Source organism: Prionailurus bengalensis, chromosome C2 (assembly GCF_016509475.1).
Source record: "Prionailurus bengalensis isolate Pbe53 chromosome C2, Fcat_Pben_1.1_paternal_pri, whole genome shotgun sequence".
NCBI classification, from domain to species: Eukaryota; Metazoa; Chordata; class Mammalia; order Carnivora; family Felidae; genus Prionailurus; species Prionailurus bengalensis.
Genome location: NC_057350.1, coordinates 18,948,549 through 18,966,557, shown reverse-complemented (window position 1 = coordinate 18,966,557; position 18,009 = coordinate 18,948,549). Strand labels below are relative to the sequence as shown.

The 18,009-nt window shown below is 38.6% G+C and overlaps 1 protein-coding gene across 2 annotated transcripts in view; it reads left to right on the top strand.

The window, feature by feature from the left end:
* GABPA (GA binding protein transcription factor subunit alpha) overlaps positions 1-8,822 on the top strand; it is a 39,614-nt gene extending 30,792 nt beyond the window's left edge. For both annotated transcript variants that reach the window (XM_043593811.1, XM_043593810.1), the window contains exons 7-10: positions 1,685-1,738; positions 2,677-2,817; positions 3,051-3,243; positions 7,732-8,822. In XM_043593811.1, the coding sequence (XP_043449746.1) occupies positions 1,685-1,738; positions 2,677-2,817; positions 3,051-3,243; positions 7,732-7,960 (617 nt within the window). In that variant the 3' untranslated portion in view covers positions 7,961-8,822. The remainder of the gene's footprint in view (positions 1-1,684; positions 1,739-2,676; positions 2,818-3,050; positions 3,244-7,731) is intronic.
* Positions 8,823-18,009: the final 9,187 nt, after the last annotated feature.

Below are 18,009 nucleotides of genomic sequence, written 5' to 3'. Positions count from 1 at the left end.
AAAGCACAAGTCAGAGAGGAGCTCTGAGAGGAAGAGAAAGTCCCAGGCAGGCTCTGCATTGTCTACACAGAGCCTGACACAGGGCTTGAACCCACAAACTGCGAGATCATGACCTGAGCCGAAGTCAGACACTTAACCAACTGGGCCACCCAGGCACCCTCGGCATTGAGCTATTTGAAAGCATTTTTCTTTAATCCTCATAACAACCTTCCTTGTGAGGTGATAGGTGGGGATATCTCATTTAAACATGAGGAAATTAATGTTTAAGTTGGTTGAATAATTTACCAAAGTCACACAGCCGGTAAGTGAGGGCTAAGATCAGAAGGAAGATCTATCGAGGCCAGTCCCATATAATTGTACAATCCCCCAAACTCAGGACCCCCAAAGAAAGCTCCCTTCTGACAGGTAGGGTTTAGACTTCTTTTCAGTTTCTCAGCGCTTCCCAGTTCTGTGTGCCTGGAACCAGGCCCTGGCATGGCGCCCTAAGTAGCGCTGTGTTGGGTGCCCAGGCTCTAGGACTCACTCAGTACACAGGTGATTGCTGGTAGGAACAATTTCAAGAGAAAAGAATCCATTCCATGATAGACACTAAATAGGTTGAAGTGTTAGAGACTGGGAAATAGGAACTCTTGTTTAAGAAATAAAGAATAGGGGGCGCCTGGGTGGTTCAGGCAGTTGAGCGTCCGATTTCAGTTCAGGTCACGATTTCGCCGTTCGTGAGCTCAAGCCCCACATTGGGCTCACTGCTGTCAGCGCAGAGCCCCCCTCAGATCCTCTGTGCCCCTCTTTCTCTTCCGCTTCCCCGCTTGTGCGCTCTCTCTCTCTCAAAAATAAATAAATCTTGGGGCGCCTGGGTGGTTCAGGCAGTTGAGCGTCCGATTTCAGTTCATGATTTCGCCGTTCGTGAGCTCAAGCCCCACATTGGGCTCACTGCTGTCAGAGCAGAGCCCCCCTCAGATCCTCTGTCCCCCGCTTTCTCTTCCACTTCCCCGCTTGTGCGCTCTCTTTCTCTCAAAAATAAATAAATCTTTAAAAAAAAGAAAGGGTAGCAAAAGATGAGTGATGAATGGTTCTCTAAAGGGTTATATTAGGACTTTTTACAATGTAACTCTCATATGAGAGCTATATTTGTAACCATTATTACATTATTTGTTTCACTTGTGACTTTTAGGACCACTACAATTTTATTGAAAATTTAGCTATCTTTAAGAAGGAGCCTTTATAAAGTTAAAGCAATCATATTCAAAACTTTTATCCAGTCTGTTAGATTAATAAATGATGAAGATCTGTCATCTTGACTGAGAACGTACATCTAAAGAATGTAGATCTAAGCCATTTCAGTGTGGTGTATATAGTCTCATCTTTGATCTGATCTTGAAGAGTCCCCTGTTTTACATGGTTTTATACAGAAGGAGATATACAGATATTTATGTTTAGAAAACCGTGATTCTCTGAATAACTTTTCTTACCATTCAAAGAATTAGAGCTTTCCATCTGCTACTTGTCTTAAAAATATCTTTTCCTTGCAAAGTGACTATCAAGTATTTCTTAGGTTATTGTGCCAATGAGTTTTGTTGAATGCTTTGCTTTTTTGTTTGGTTGGTTGGTTCGGGTGGGTTTTACTAACTTGAGTTTGATTTTCTGGATTTAAATATAAACAGAAATTTTTATGTATGTTCTTCAGATGTGTTGGCAAGCCAAGAACAACAGATGAATGAGATAGTTACAATTGATCAGCGTGAGTATTCATGCACATAACATGTGGCCCATTTGTCAGTAAGAAATTTTTTTTTTCATTCACTGCAAGGTAACAAAAAGAAAAATTAATTTTTAAACTTTTATGAAATATTTTAGACATACCAAGAAATGAAGTATAACCATTTATGTGCACCATAAGAATTAGAACTTTTATATATCGCATTAAATGACTGTCCTGAATTTGGTGTTTATTATTCTGTGCATATTTTATATTTTTATCAAGTAGGTAACCACACTTTATAGTATTGTTTTACACATATTTAAACTTTTCGGTAAAATGATCATAAACTGTACATATCCTTCTGTGACTTGCTTTTTTGTTTGACAGTTATGAGACCCATATTGATACTTGGCGGTGTAATTTCATTCATTTTCACTGCTGTTAAATATTGTTTTTAAAACTCTGTGACTGGCACTGAATGAGTATTTGTAAGAATGAGTGTGAGATTCTCTATCCCAGGAGTTCTGTGCTTCCCACCTGGTGAGGGATTACCGTAGCTTTTCTCAAAGTGGGGGCAGGGGTTTGCTCTCACCAGCAGTGCATGGGAGTTCTCGTTTGTCCGTATTTTCTCCAACATTTGACACACTGTTGTTAATGAAGAAATATTTTGAAAACAAACGTTTTCATAATTCTTTGCCTAACATATACACACCACTAAGTTAATTCCAAATAAGATCAACACTTACTCCTCAAGTTAAGATTCGCAGACCATACAGCAAACATCATACCTTATCCCCTGAACTTTTTTGGCGATTTTGTTCAAAACTGTTGTGGATTAAGGCTTTTTTGAAACGAGGCCTTTTGTTGAGCTAATTAGAGGGGCATTAGTAACACTAACTGCATTCTGTGTCTTTCAGTAATTTTTTTCACTGCTTGTTGTGGAAGGGAAGAAAATTTCTCCTTGTTTTTCTTTGCAGCTGTGCAAATTATCCCAGCATCCGTGCAGTCTGCTACACCAACGACCATTAAAGTCATAAATAGTAGTGCAAAGGCAGCTAAAGTACAGAGAGCTCCAAGGATTTCAGGAGAAGATAGAAGTTCTCCTGGGAACAGAACAGGTATTTTTGCATTATCTAATGGTATTTTAAAATTTGTCAAATTAATGTGTATTTCATTTCATTGTATGAAAATGTGAATATGCTATTTCCCTGGCAGTATTTAAACAGCATTTGTAAACAAATGTATTTTTAGCATGGCTGGGAATGAATGACCCAGAGAATCTGTTTGTTGTCTTTGGCCTGCTGTTAATTCATGGCACTGTGGTCAGCACTTGCCCTTCTTGTCCATGTAGGAAACAATGGCCAAATTCAACTATGGCAGTTTTTGCTAGAACTTCTTACTGACAAGGATGCTCGAGACTGCATTTCTTGGGTTGGTGACGAAGGCGAGTTTAAGCTAAATCAGCCTGAACTGGTTGCACAAAAATGGGGACAACGTAAAAATAAGCCTACGATGAACTACGAGAAACTAAGTCGTGCATTAAGGTAGGCGATGATTTTTTTTTTCTTTTTAACATAAACCTTCCTAAAAAATGACCCCAGAAATCTAAAGGTTTTACATTTATGTTAAAAATGACTTTATACAAAGATCTTTAGTGATAATATTGAGGAACAGTTTCCTTAAAAGATGATTCCAAGCTTACTTGTTTTTATCTGGTTGAAAAGAATATATGTGTTTAACTGTTTAATCTCTGAGTTTTCTGTCGTTTACCTAACAGATAAAGATGTTGTCATTTGCATAGGTGAATTGAGTGTAAAGTTTAGCAAAGATGCAGATATTTTCCCTTTTTTATAATTAGGTGCAAAAGGTCGACCCATTCCTCTATTTTTTCTTCCCCTTCAACCTGCCTAACTCTGAATATCCAACCTTCACACTGAATTGGAATAGAATAAAATCATTTATAATATCCCATAACTTGTATGAATTTTTTTGACAGAATGACTCTCAGAAATTATGCTTACTACAGTGGGAAATTCAGTATGTTCATTTAAGTAACTGAGAAGTGGGATATATAGAAATATCATGGAATTACTGTCTTTTTTTTGGAAGAGTGAATATAGTGTAAAATAGCTTTGCAATTTACCTCTGTATTTCTAAATAATATGCTTTTACTGCTACTTCATGATTCACTTGAACATTGTGAATTTCACACTGAGAGATTATGATTTACCTCCCATCACTACACACACACACACACACACACACACACACTTTCTCCACTCTCTTGTCATTACATAATTACATGGAAATTGTGGTTAGATCAATATTCACAGTTATAGGATGATGATCATGTGAGTACTGTTACAGGATTATTTACTTTTCCAAAATAGCATTCCTAAGTAACTAAAATGCTTTCTTTTCAATGTGCTTATCACTTATTTAGTCTCACACACTTTGCCAGCTATCTAAAGATCCTTTCCATATACTTAGAATTAAAACTTTCATTTTTGATGGTTGCTATGAATGTATATATACAAGTCCCTTCAAAATTACACATAAATTATTAGAATTAATCATTAAGATGTCAGTTCTCCCCAGATTGATATTAAGTTTCAATGCAGAGACCATCTGGATAAGTTTCTTTGTAGAACTTGACTTGCTGATTGTAAAACACATATGGGAACATGAAGTGCGCAGTAAGCAGGGCATGTGAGGAAGGAGAGCAGTGCGGGAAGTGCTGGAAAGCTTCGACAGTAAGACAGCGCATGGCTTGCTTAGGAGAGACGAACAGACCGCAGGTTACTACAATGGAGAGCCCACATAGAGCCAGGTATATAAGAGGATTTGATTTAAAGATGGCAGTGGGGGAAAGACTTGCTTTTCAATCAGCAGAGCCAGGACAGTTGGCCATCCATATGGAAAAAATGAAACTTGAGCCCTTCCTTATACTATACTAGTATTCGGTTCCATGTAGCAAGTCGATAGGAAAACTAGAAAAAATAGGCAAGAGACTTAAATAGACACTTCAGAATTTAGATGATACAAATGGCCAGTGACCATATGCCGTGGTGCACAACCTCATTCGTAATCAGGGAAACTCGGTTGGAAACCACCATAAAATGGCACAACACATATCTTCGAATGGCTAAAATTAAAAAGATCGCTGGTACCAGGTGTTGTGAGCACGGGGGTGCTTCTGCACTTTTGGTAGGGACAGAACCTGGAACCCAGCGGTTTCTCCCCTAAATATTTACCCAACGGAAGCGTCTGCATATGTCCGCACACGTGCTCATAGCAGCATTATTTATAATATCCAGAAACCAAGTATCCATCTGCAGGAGAGTAAATAAATGAATTATGGTAAACGAGAGTGGACTGTGTATCCAAGAAAATGAACAAAGCTACAAGCGCTGATACAAATGCAATGTAATGTAATGTTCAGTCAAAGAATCAGACCCAAAAGACTGTATATGATTACATTTATAGTGTAAAGTTCAAGAAATGAAAATTAAATTGCAGAGTTTAGGGATGCACTTTTGGGTGATGAGAGTGTAAATACAAGCCATGAATTATCATCATGGAACAGGATTGGATTGTGTTTACCTTTTGGAGTAAAGGAGGGGTGGTGATTTCTGGGAAGGGCCTTGGAGGGATTCTGGGGGCTGGCAGTGTTCTGCCTCCTGACCTAGGTCGTAGTTAACAGGCGAATGTTCACTGAAATAAATCACTGAGCTGTTCACTTGGGTGTGCTGTTTATGTAATACAGTTCACAATTTAAAAGGTTAAAAAAAGACAAGTTTAAGAAAAATCCTATCCAGGAAAATACAGGTATTGTGTACCTTTCTACTTCATTGTAGAGAGGGTACAGATGTGATGCTTGCTATTAGGTGTGGTTGTATGATGCGTCTAGTAGATTGAAAGACACGTTAAGTAAAATTAAATTTAGTGTTTGTATTCTTTATCCGTTCTTACCAAGAGACAGAAGATTATACCAACTCCGTTTTTCTCCTTGACATGTAAAACCACTTTCTTCTTTTATTTTACTTTTTTTCTCAAGTGTCTGTTACAGCCTTACGTATTATGTAGAAATTTTCTTGAGAAGCCGAAATACGAATCTCGTTTTAAACTGGATGACAGGAAGTTGGTGGTTTTTGGGCTGAGATCAAAATTCTGTATTAACGTGATTGGCACAAAAGGAAACACAAGAACGGTGCCCACCCAGTGTGTGGTCTTTCTTACTGAGAGAGTCAACGTGACCGACTGTGACACTTTTGCTCTTCTGGAATTAAAGAAAAGTGACCTAATTTCCTGCATGTAGATCCGCCTTTTCACTAATGGGCTCCTGATTAAATTGAATGATTTTTGTAATAAAATCCTGCCAACTGTGGTAGTTTACATCACTGGTATTTGGGCAAATAGTCATTCCTTTCATAGCTGCTCATTGTCAGATTGGTAAGATGGGCAGTGCAGTTTTAAAACAAAGCCTTCACATTCCACCTGCCCAGATAAGTCTTGACTCACCTTTTCCCTGTTACTGGAATTGGCAGCGCATGACAGTAAATCAGGTCTGTTTTTCGGAGTATAAATCTAGCTCTATTTCCATCTCCATACAAACCAGCAGTAAGCTAGACTTCTAGAGGGTTTCCCACAGAGGCAACTCTTGTTTCTTTATGATGTCTTCTTTCCTGGTTTTCTGTATCCTGTCTTTCTTCTGGCCTTTTACTTCTACTTTTGAGGCTCCCTGTTAGATTCGGAGAACTTCTCTCCAAGTTGAGCCTTTACATATTAAAATGGTGATGGTGAAGGTGTGGCTGCATCACAAAGGATTTTGTACAATGCAGAAAAGAAGGGGACATTCCCACAATCCATTGAATATGTATATTAAAATTTTCTTATTATATGGGTTCTTAATTATTGACATAGCTTATACTTTATAGAGGGCTGTGTGCTAGTCATTGTGTGCTAAGTAAGAGCACTTTGCAAAGATAATCCTTTTAATTCTCAACAATTGGGGCGCCTGGGTGGCTCAGTCGGTTGGGCGGCCGACTTCGGCTCAGGTCATGATCTCGCGGTCCGTGAGTTCGAGCCCCGCATCGGGCTCTGTGCTGACAGCTCAGATCCTGGAGCCTGTTTCAGATTCTGTGTCTCCCTCTCTCTGACCCTCCCCCATTCATGCTCTGTCTCTCTCTGTCTCAAAAATAAATAAACGTTAAAAAAAATTAAAAAAAAAAAAAAGAATTCTCAACAATTCTGTGAGGGTAAGTACTATTTTTAACCTCACTGTATAGATGGAGAATAAAAACTTTGCGGGGCACCTGGCTGGCTCAGTCAGTACAACATCCGACTCTAGGATCTCAGGGTCATGAGTTCAAGCCCCCATTGGGTGCAGAGCCTACTTTAAAAAACAAAAACAACTTAGAGAAAATTTGGCTTTCCTGTGGTCACAAAATCACAAAGGTAGTTAAGTAGAGACGCTGGGTTTTGAATCTTGACATTCTGACTCCAGGCCCTTGTTCTTAGGTTCTGTGACCACTCTCACGGTTTTTTGTTTTGCTTAACATTGTTTATTTAAAAAAATTTTTTTTTCACCGTTTATTTATTTTTGGGACAGAGAGAGACAGAGCATGAACGGGGGAGGGGCAGAGAGAGAGGGAGACACAGAATCGGAAACAGGCTCCAGGCTCTGAGCCATCAGCCCAGAGCCCGACGTGGGGCTCGAACTCATGGACCGCGAGATCGTGACCTGGCTGAAGTCGGACGCTTAACCGACTGCGCCACCCAGGCGCCCCTAACATTGTTTATTTTTAAAGTAGTATTTTATCATAATTGTGGAAATGTGTTGAGCATTGAAATTTTAGTAAGTCATGTTTTGAAGTTTGCTTGGACCGTAACTTCAATGTTAACTGCTGTTGGGGTAGACGCAATACTCTACCAGGCTCCTGTTTATGGAAGAATCTGTGAAATATCGTAAGTAAGAAGTCCAAATTCTGTATTTTTTTACATGGTCCCAATGTGTCCTTCTCTTTTTAAAGGTATTATTATGATGGGGACATGATTTGTAAAGTCCAAGGCAAGAGATTTGTGTACAAGTTTGTCTGTGACTTGAAGACTCTTATCGGATACAGTGCGGCAGAGTTGAACCGCTTGGTCACGGAGTGTGAACAGAAGAAACTGGCGAAGATGCAGCTTCACGGGATTGCCCAGCCGGTCACGGCGGTCGCCCTGGCCACTGCTTCTCTGCAAACGGAGAAGGATAATTGAGCCCGGACCTTCTGGGAGCCCAAGGTCTTTCTTAAACGTTAGAGCAAGTGTTGCTCTTACCTTTATTACTGAATTTGAATCTTCTTTTATTTCTAGACTGTACAATCTGATGCATGATTTTTTTATAAATGTTTCATACTCTTGTGAATTTGGATCTTTTTACTTTGAAGCATATATTTTAGAATACGTGTATGTTAAGGATCACCACAATGTCTTCAGCGTGAAGTCAGGCTCATTGTGGGATAGTTTGGTAACAGTCAGGAAAGCTAAACTGGTCAGTATTAATGTCTAGCCCTACCAAAAATAGCCAGTAGCGTCTGAGGATGAAGAATGAATGAAGTATCTCCAGGAAACAGTCTGGCTTAACTATTTTTGAAAATATAACTGTTTCCCCTCTCTGCTGCTTTAGATGTTGCTTTACATAGAACCAGAAAGTGGAATTTTTCACAGCTACAGCATGTGTGCCTGTTTCATCTAATCAAGCAGAGCTAAAATATTCATATCAAATAAAACTATAATATTAATAAGTTACTAAACTGAGAGTATCAAGTTATTAAAATAGTTTATATATTTGCAAGCAAAGGACAATAAGAAGTCGACTGGCAGAAGAGCACTGCCGAAGAAGGAGATCCAGGTTGAAATCTGGCTTAACTCCAGCTAATTTTAAGGATTTTTCTGTATAGATTATTCATAATGTCAGGCCAGGATTTAAATTATTTTAAGAGAGGCATTTAATTCTAATAAACCAACTATTACAAAAATCCTGAAATGATCTCTGTTTTTCCTGTCAGAGATTGAAAAAAACGGAAAGGTATACCTCAGCCAGAAAATAAAAGTTTGGCTTAGTTTGGTTTGGTATGGATTGCTTTGTTTCTTTCTTTGTTTTCATTGCCTATTCTGCCTGCAGGTGTATTATGCAAAAGCAGCTTATAGAGTCATTGTGTTTCTGATCAAAGGAAGCCTTGAAATCAGTCTGCAGTTAACCTTACCTTTCCAGACAACAACAAATTAGTTGCCAGTACATTTAAAAGGAAATTCTGACCTCCAGTATAGGCAAGTCTTCTCTCAAAACCAAATTTCCCATCTATTTAACTTTTTCCTTTTGAATATTATGTATGTGTGAGTACCCGTATATCTGTATACATGTCCAATTGACCATTTTGTTGTATGTACACATATATGAATACATGATGATATTCAAAAGGAAATGTATTTTAAAAGACAATACCTCATTTAAAAAAAAAATTTAATTAAATGATCCCCATATCTATGAAAACGTCATCACAATCCAACACTAAACAGAAATCACTAGAAATGTCTGTCTTTTTTTGCTTGGTTTCCTTTCTTTTTTTCTTTTTGTTTTTTGTTTTAAGGCTGCGATACATGAATCGAAAGGAGATACTGGCAGAGAGCTTTTTAATCCTCTTAGAGCAGGAGATTGATTCTCAGATATTTCTTTATGCACCTTCTCCCTCATCATTTCCTTTATAGCCATCTCCCTGAACAGCTTTATAAAAGCTCAGCTGATGCTTTTGTCTAACCCGGAGGAAAGGCAGTGGTAGTGAGTCAAGGAGGCATCGCTTGCAGTCGCTGCCACCAGAACCAGATGGTCGTTTGTGTTGAGCCGTAGCAGGAGGCGAATTTAGGAACAAGCAGGAGAGGAAGGATCTTCTTTTCTGGTCACCTCAGATCGTGACTTGAAGTGCTGTGGCTAGAGGACTGCGTAATGTCAGTCCCTTTATATTATCAAGTCATTTAAGGCCCCCCAGTAGATGCCGGAAAAAAATAAAACTTGTAGCTTCTATTTTTACCTTTTTATAAACACATACAGAAGAGACTGACAAACTATTAGTTTAATTTGGGCACGGCGACTGTAAGAGTATCTGAGTAGAATGACAGCATGAAGTCCTGTATAGAAGCTCCAGGTTCACGTAAGAAATAGATCACTAAAAAGGTTTTGCCCCATCTTCTGGTCTGGAGAGTTGACACGTTGCTTATAGTTGTAAAACCATAAAAAAGTTTACTCTTCTGGTATATTATCAGCAGCTTAAAAGTTTTGACTTTAACATTTAAAATGCTTTTGCGGAGACGTTATTTTAAAGTTTTAGCAAAGATGACAGACTTCCTCTATGTTGCAATTATATGTATATGTGTATTTTAAGGCAAGGAACACCCACGTTCTTTTAGATCCTAAAGTCAAACTATTGCTTCTTTTCTCTAAGTCCTCAGGTTCCTTTTTTTTTTTTTTAAATACATCCTACCCATTTTTCTTCCTTTGGCAGTTTTTATTCCCCATTATAACTTGAACAAGGATCATTCTCCTACAGGATCAGGTGCTATTTCTTTCTTCTTCATCTGTCATCATCACTTCGTATACTGTAACATAGGTGAAGTCATGAGACTCACTTCCCCAGTGGAGTCAAGAAACTCGAGTGACTTTTTCTCAACTTACATATTAAATTGTTCCCATCGTCCGTGTTGAGGTTACAAATCATCAGAAAGCCAGGTAGTCTCTTCTTTTATTGAAAGATAACTTGTGTCCTAAGAGAAAATAGAATTCATGTTATTCACTCTTTGCTGTTCTTATGAATAAATTTTCAATAGGAGAATTTACAGTATACTTAAAGGAAGAAAGAATCATTGGCCATCTTTTGTACCCTCTAAGTACAAAAATAAGGAAATGCCCGTTTTTGTTTTAAAACTTGTTTTCCGCATGAGGATCTCCCTGAGCCAACTTTCATACGTAGCTAGCCCGGAGTTGGAAAATGCGTGTTGATCCTGGAAAGTCAGACACATTAAACAGAAATGCCGTGTGGTTGACCTTCACGTGGAACGACCGGCTCGACACGTTCGCGTGTGTGCATCCGTGTCCGTTAAGTACTTGTTTTTCTCTCCCGATTAATGGGGACACTCGAGTATGATACTCCTTTCAGGGGCTGTACCTCCCATCACTTTGGCTGAGGTCAGCTGTTTTCCATACTCATCGTTTTATGCTACCGCCTTTTAAAAAGAACTAGTGTATCTTTGAAATAGCACAAAAATGTTTTAAGATTCATAATTACCAAACAATCTGTGACTAACTTGATGTCTTCACATCTAGAAGGTGTAAAAATATTGATATTTCAGTGATATTTCACTTGCTGCCAGAAAAAAAAAAATATTCTCAGTCTTTTGTAAAAGGAAGGAGGATTTTTGCCTACATTTTTACTCTTTAAATAAAGACACTTATACGGTCATAATAACAATTATGTATTTCTTTGTGGGTTTTATTTTTTTTGTAATTTTACATAAAACAGTTATTTTCTATTTTTACTCAGATAAAATATTTGTGCATAAAATGTAAAAATAGTAATATGAGAAAAATAAAACTATTATACAGTATATTTCTGTGTTTTTGGAAGTTTTATTCCCTGCATAAAAAAAAAATGGTTGTCAAATTCCTGGAATATTGGGTTGGAGGAAAATATGCCCGTCTACATCTGCTGTATTGTGCATGAGTCCCATGTACTTAACCATCGATTTGGGAAGAACTGACTCCACAACTAAAATTAGATGTTACAGTTTAGTCTTTATTTTTTAAGTTTATTTATTTAGTTATTTTGAGAGAGAGAAAGAGCAGGAGTGGGGGAGGGGGAGGGGCCAGAGAGAATCCCAAGCAGGCTCCACACCATCAGCTGTCAGTGCACAGCCAGATGCCGGGCTCAAACTCACAAACCAGGAGATCGTGACCTGAGCCTGAGTCGGCTGCTCAACTGACGGAGCCACTCAGATGCCCCTAGAGTTTAGTCTTTATGAGAAAATAGATGAAATCGCATCCACAGAGCCAAACTGGTTTAGAACAGCAACAGAAGAAACGGGGACACTGAGTGTAATTGTCAAAAGCAAGCCAATGATTGTTCAGGTAGAGGTTCTTGGTAAGCCATTTTTTTTTTAAACTAAAAAATTACCTCTTTATGTTGCCTGTGTAACAACAAGACGCTTCAGCCAGGACCAGAGTATACGGAATCAAAGGATTCAGGGAAAAACGTGCTGTATGTTATTTATGGTCAGGCCAAACTCTGACATGCTTAAAAAATTACGGCTTGGTGAAATGAACTGCTTTAAAAACACAGTCTAATTTGACTAAGTTTGAAGTCATGAAAATAATCGGAAAATTAGGTGCATTTGTTCTCTCAAAACACTGGTTTTTTGTGTGTGTGTACGACTCGAAAGCTTAATTTGCAAGCCAACTACTTGTTTAAAAGGTTTTTTACTACTAGCAAACTGATTTAAAATACTAACTTAGAGTGATTTTAAAACCTCTGGTGAAGGACCACTTTTTTATTTCCAGTGTGTCAGAGACCAAAACTCTTACATAAAACTCTCAGATGCATGAGTAGAGGGGTGGAGGACATGGGAAATTGTTTAAAGGGTATAAATTTTTAGCTTTGCAAGATGAAAAATTTCTGGATATTGGTTACACAAGAATGAATATACTTAACATTACCAAACTGTACACATACATGTGGGCAAGACGGTAAATTGTCTATTTTACCACAATATAAATGTTTTTTTGAAAAACGAATCGCAAGAATTTAATAATTCCATGTAATTCACCATATTACACAATACAGGGGGACAAACCTGATCATCTCAACAGAGGCAGGAAAAGGATCCAGTAAAATTTCACATCTGCTCCTGATAAAAACTGAACAAACTAGAATTAAGAGAACTTCCTTAACCTGATAACAATATCTCTGAAAAACCAGCTAACCTCATACATAATAGTTTGTCTTCCTTCTAAGATTTGTGAAAAGGCAAAGAGATAGAGCCTGTAAAATAAGAGAAAACATACAGATACAAAAAAACCAAACAAAACAACTACAGTTAGAGGCTCCTTGGTGACAGTTTAGCATCCGACTTCAGCTCAGGTCAAGATCTCACCGTTCTTGGGATTGAGCCCTGATAGTGCGGAGCCTGCTTGGGATTCTCTCTCCCTCTCTCAAAATGAACGTTAAAACCACCACCACAACAATTAGAATTAATGAAAACAACTAGAATTAATCAATGAATTTAGTGAGGTATGGTACCAGGTCAATGTACAAAACTCAATGTTATTTCTACATGCTGCCAACAAATAATTGGAAGTTGAAATGTAAAAGTTACCATTTACAATAGTATTTTGAAAACATGAGATAATTAGGGACAGATGTAACAAAATTTGTGCAAGACTCATCCAACGAAAACCACAGAAACTGCTAAGAAACTAATGAAAATCTGAATGGAGAGGTATACCGTAATAGTGAATTGGAAGTCTTAATTTTGTAAATGTTAACTGTCCCTAAGTTGGTGTATAAATAGTGCAATTCAACTCAAAATTCTAGGAGTCTTTTTTTGTAAACGAGCTGATGGTGAAATTTATTTGTAAGTGCAAATGACCCAGAATAGCCAAAATAATTTTGAGAAGAAATTAGAGTAGTGGCATCATGTAAAGATTTGCTATTTAACACCACACTACGGGGTGCCTGGGTGGCTCAGTCAGTTGAGCATCCTACTCTTGATTTTGCTCAGGTTGTGATCCCAGGGTTGTGGGATCGAGTCCCAAGTCAAGCTCTTCACTGAGCGTGGGGCCTACTGAAGATTCTGTCTCTCACTGTCTCTCTGTGTCTGTCTGTCCGTCTCTTTCTCCCGCTCTCACTCCCTTTCTCTAAAAAAAAAAAAAAAAAAAAAAAAAAATGTTTTAAGTTGCTAAACTTAAAAAAAAAGCTACAGTAATTAAGATGTGGTGTTGAAATAGGAATAGACACGACCAATGAACAGAATAGAGTCCAGAAAAAGACTCACACGTAGATAGTTAATTGATTTTTTGGCAAAGGTGCCAAGGTAATTCAATAGGGAAAGGATGGTCTTTTCAATGAATGTTGGAATACTGGATATGTTTATGGAGAAGAAAGTGTCACTCCCTACCTCGTATCGCACGTAAACATCAGATGGATAAAGAAACAGATCGTCAACCTAAATATAAAGACCAAGACTCTAAAACATAAAACGAAATTTTCATGATCTTGGGGTAAAGATTTCTTAGATAAGATAGAAAAAGCAAAAGCATTAAAAAGTCAGTGAAATCGGGGCACCCGGGTGGCTCAGGAGTTGAAGCGTCCCGCTTCCGCTCAGGTCATGAACTCACGGTTCCTGATTTCAAGCCCTATATCAGGCTCTGTGTCCACACTGCAGAGCCTGCTTGGGGTTCTCGCTCCCTCTCTCCCTGTCTCTGTTTCTCTCAAAATAAATAATTTTTTTTTTTTTTTTAGGTCAGCAAAATCAACTGCATCACCGTTTGTTGAAACCCCAGTTTTTTGATAATTTTAAAAGGCAAAACACAGACTGGGAAAAATAATTGCAAAACATAATCTTACAAAGTTCTCATTTCAAAAAACTATAGAACTCCTAATAAGAGTTCGTGGCCAACAGGTTTCAACAAATACTTCACCAAAAAAAATGATATACAGACATCCAGCAAAGCATATGAAAGCTAAAATTGTTGAAAATTTAAAAAGTCTCACAACACCAAGTTTTGGCGGTGGCATGGACCCCGTGGAAATTATGCACATTGCTGGTGAAAATGTAAACTAGCACACTTCTTTGGAAAAGGTAGACACATTTTTGTCCCAAGCCAGCAATTCCAATCCTAGGTGTTTACCTAACAGAAACAGTTATCTAAACAGAATACCTATTGAAGGACTGTGTACTCGTGTTTACAGCACTTTATTCGTAATGGCCCCAAACTGTGAACAATCCAAATGCCTGTCGACAGGGAACTGAATAAATTGTGGAATACCCAGACAGCAATAAAAAGAACTGAGCCCCTCTAGGAAAGGCATATCTCATCTCTAAGGACAGAAGGCAGATCAGTGGCCACCTAGGGCTGGGGATGAGGGTAACTTTCTGTATTGGGCACAATGAAATTTTGAGGGGTAATGAAGATATCCCTACATTATGTTTTGTCAATGATTCCACGGCTGGAAAAATTTGCCAAAAACTCATTTAAATGTACATTTAAAATGGCAGGCATGAGGATACCTAAATTACACCTCAACAAAGTTAAAAACTGAATTGCTAGAAAAACAAAATGAAAAAGATTAAAGTACATATCCACTTAAAAAAAATTTTTTTTTTCGGGGGGGCACCTGGATGGCTCAGTCGGTTAAGCGTCCAACTTCAGATCAGGTCATGATCTTGTGGTTTGGGAGTTCGAGCCTCACATCAGGCTCTGTGCTGACAGCGCAGAGCCTGGAGCCTGCTTCGGATTCTGTGTCTCCCTCTCTCTCTGCCCCTCCCCTGCTCACGCTCTGTCTCTCTCTGTCTCAAAAATAAATGAAAACATTAAAAAAAAAGAAATGGAATTAAAAAAAAAAAAGCAAAGAGGGGATGATTAGACAAATCTGCGGTATTGTATTTTTTAAGCCAAAATTTTTGGTGTCGAGTTCCAGAAGTGGCAGGATTCCCATCCTGCTAAGACATTATTCAGGGACTCAAAATTCATCCTCACCTTTCTTGTTCCACAAGCTGAAAAAAAGCAGCTGCCAAGCAAAATTCTTATGACAAGTTCTTGTCAAATTCTGAGAACCAAACGAAGCAAGGCAGCGAAGTCTGAGAGCAGTTAAGTTTCAGGAGAATTTAGCAAACGAAGTCAAAAGGCTTTCAGAGGTGAAATCTTTCAGCTGGGTGGATTTAGGGCTGACATATTCCCTGCTATGTACTGGATAAACTTTCATACTGCTGGGGAAAACATTCTCTCCTATTTATTTCCTGAGTAAAAATGATCTCCTCTCATCCCTGTTGAGAAATAAATAATGCCACGTATCTTCCCAAAGAAAAATAAAAGTAAGGTTATTTTCTACATTTTCACTTTGCGACGATATCGGAATGTCCTTTGGCTATTTGGTTTTCAAGTCATCGGCAAAATCTTTGAAACAGAATGATCCTGAGTGTTCTCTCTCAGATGAGAAGTAGTTGAACTTGTTTCCACCTTGTGGGACCCATTCAGAGTAAATGAGATACACCGTGGAAGCCAGAAGCCGTGTTCACTCCTTCTGAGTGTCAGTGATTATCTCAGCCTACTAAAAAGCATCCCAGAAATCAGAAGGAGTGAATGTTGTGCTTTAGACATCTTTACTCCAGAATCAGGATACTAGTTTCCTGGAGTAAATCTTCCTATATTTTCTCCATTCCCCAAAAGCTGATAACTAGATCAATTTGGTGTCTCTTTTGAGGTGGAGTGTGGATAGGGACAGTATTTCTCCACCCTGTTCTCTCTAATTGACATGCTTTTTCTTTTTGTCCTTCTTTTCTTCCCAGTTCTCTGCCTGTCAAAAATCTTATTGTTCTTTATTGTCCTGAATTGGTCATTCTCTCCTTCTCAAACATACTTTCGTTTCCATCTAAGCCATCTGTGCGATAGCAAATGTCAATTATCTACACTTGACCTCTCCCAGAATCCAAGAATAATATCTTCACCTGCTTACAAGGACATATAATAGAACATTTTAATCTAAATACAGTAAAACCTTGGTCTGTGAGCATAATTCGTTCCAGAAACATGCTTGTATTCCAAAACACTTGTATATCAAAGCAAATTTCCCCATAAGAAATAATGGAAACTCAGATGATTCATTCCATAACCCAAAAACAGTCATATAAAAATGATTACAATCCTGTAATATAATACAAAATAATGAAGAAAATACAAAATGTAAAGAAAAATAAATTCACCTGTATTTACCTTTGAAAACCTTTGTGGCTGGTGTCAGGGAGACAAGAGCGAGGAGGGTTATTGTGTAGAATGACTTTCACCATCACTAAGGGAATCGCTGCTATTGGCTCAATGGAATCTTTCTGTACAACTTTAACAAGGAACCTATCCAATGGCACTTGTTTGCCTCCTTTTGAGGATTTCGCGGAAATGTGACACTGCATTGTAGTTAAACAGATTCATCCCTCACAATGTTACAGCCTTATTCGGGTGGTGCTTTTCTGCAAAATTTTGCAGTTTTCCACATTTTCCACATCTCCATTATCTCATTTGAAGTGAGGGGTTCCTCCTCCTTCTCTTCCTCCTCCTCTGCAGATGAGAGACAGACGCAGACTTCTTATAAAATCTTGCAATTTCAGCCACTCACATACCTCGTTCGTGCTTCTTGGTGATCTCCTTCTTAACGTCCACTCTCCTCATCTCTTTCTTCTTACCACCTTTCTTTTCAACCTTTTTCTGCATGGGGACCATTGTATATGCTCGCATGGACATTGACTACATGTGCAGTGTTAATAAGCTCTTGTCATATACTGTATTTCATGTAACTGGCAATGAGGCAGCAGAGGAAATGGTCTCTATCTGCAGGCAGCCTGACCTAGAATGAAGCAAAGCATTCCTAAGCTTACTCTTGTATGGAAAAGCGAAGGACTGTCCATAGGGGCTTGGAAGTGACAAAAAATCCACCAGCGCCAGTTGCAGGCACCTTCCAACGTTCTGAAAAATCACTGATTTCTGCCAAACCCCACGGCCTGAGACCGAGCATCCAAGCATGGGAGACAATCACCCACAATCCCGCAACGCGTGCGTGAGAGAGAGAGAGAGGGAAGAACCGTTAGTTCAGTTGTGATCCTGTGACGTTCAGCATCACACAATATTCATATTGCAGGACATCACTTGTTTATCAAGTTAAAAGGCATTAGAAATGTTTGCTTGTCTTGTGGAGCACTTGCAGAACAAGTCCTCACAATCCAAGGCTTTACTGTGGGTCAAAAAAAGAGAGAGTTTTAATTCTCCAACTCACTTCTGCTCTTGTCAGTTTTTCCCTTCTCAGTACATAGCACCCCAATCCACTCAACTGCTCAAAAGGAAGGACTCAAAATTTTCCTGATTCCTCTGTTTTTCTCAGTCTTACATCCAATCTATCAGTAAGTATTTTATCACTAATATCATCCATCCCCTCTCTTGCACCCCCACTACTACTAACCCCATTGTCCAAGCCCCTAACACTCAATGTGGATTTCAGGAAGAGCCTCTTCTA